Raw genomic sequence first — 1236 nt, forward strand, 5'->3', positions numbered from 1 at the left:
TTTCTTTCTTATTTACAAATGAGAAACCTTACACATATTTATACTAGTAGAAAAGTATATTAAAAGTCATTAACAATAAATATCAATACATGTGACTATTCATATATCAATGTATTTAGTGATTATTAACTATTCCATGTATCTCACCTATTCATGCATATTTAATAATGCAAATTCATGTATTAAGTTTAGATTAATTTAACTTCAACATCCTCCCTTAATCTAAACTTGAGCAACTCCAAGTTTTCCTCTGAATTCAACAAATAAGTCAAACTTGAGCGCCTTTGTAAAAATATCAGCCACTTGATCTTGAGTCTTGCAATATTTTACTATCACTTCTCCATCTTTAACCAAGTCTCTGATAAAATGATATTTGATTCTAATATGCTTGCTTCTTTCATGGAAAACTGGATTCTTTGATAATGCTATGGCAGATCCATTATCACAAAATAAAACAGTTTCACATTTTTTAATACACTTCAATTCTTTTAACATCCACCGAAGCCATAAAGCTTGACATCCAGCTGCAGCTAACGAGATATATTCTGCTTCGGTTGTAGAAAGGGCAACAACAGATTGTTTCTTTGAAGTCCATGAAAAAACACCTGAACCCATACTAAAAACATAACCAGATGTACTTTTATGATCATCCACATTACCACCCCAGTCACTATCACAAAAACCAAACATCACTGATTCTGAAACTTTCTTGTAATAAATTCCAAAATTAATGGTGCCAAGAATATAACGAAGAACTCTTTTTCCTGCTTCCCAATGACTTCTTTTCGGGTTTGTCATAAATCTACTTAACATACTTACAGCAAATAAAATATCAGGTCTTGTTGCTGTCAAATACATTAAGCTTCCAACTAAGCTTCGATATAAACTTGGATCGACGGCTTCTCCAATATCATCCTTGCACAATTTCAAATTTGCATCCATGGGAGTGTTGCAAGGTGAAGCATTTTCCATCCGAAATTTTTTTAGTAAATCATGAGCATACTTTTGCTGTGAAATGACAATTTCTCCTTCATTTTGATTAACTTCAATTCCGAGAAAGTAATGGATGAGACCCATATCACTCATCTCGAATTCCTCTTTCATGGAATTCTTAAAATCATCACACAAAAATTTATCATTTCCAGTAAAAAGTAAATCATCAACGTAAAGAGAAACGATGAGAAATTTTCCATACTTGTCTTCTTTGACATAGAGTGCATGCTCATATGGACACAT

General features: G+C 32.3%; 1 protein-coding gene across 1 annotated transcript; it reads right to left on the reverse strand.

Moving 5' to 3' along the window:
• Nucleotides 1-222: 222 nt before the first annotated feature.
• Nucleotides 223-1236, reverse strand: LOC127144417 (uncharacterized mitochondrial protein AtMg00810-like). The gene is made up of 2 exons (XM_051080323.1): nt 519-1236; nt 223-425 (listed from the first exon to the last, which is right to left on the reverse strand). The coding sequence occupies exons 1-2, from the start codon at nt 1234-1236 to the stop codon at nt 223-225; spliced, it is 921 nt and encodes a 306-aa protein (XP_050936280.1).

This window comes from Cucumis melo, chromosome 12 (assembly GCF_025177605.1).
Source record: "Cucumis melo cultivar AY chromosome 12, USDA_Cmelo_AY_1.0, whole genome shotgun sequence".
Lineage (NCBI taxonomy): Eukaryota > Viridiplantae > Streptophyta > Magnoliopsida > Cucurbitales > Cucurbitaceae > Cucumis > Cucumis melo.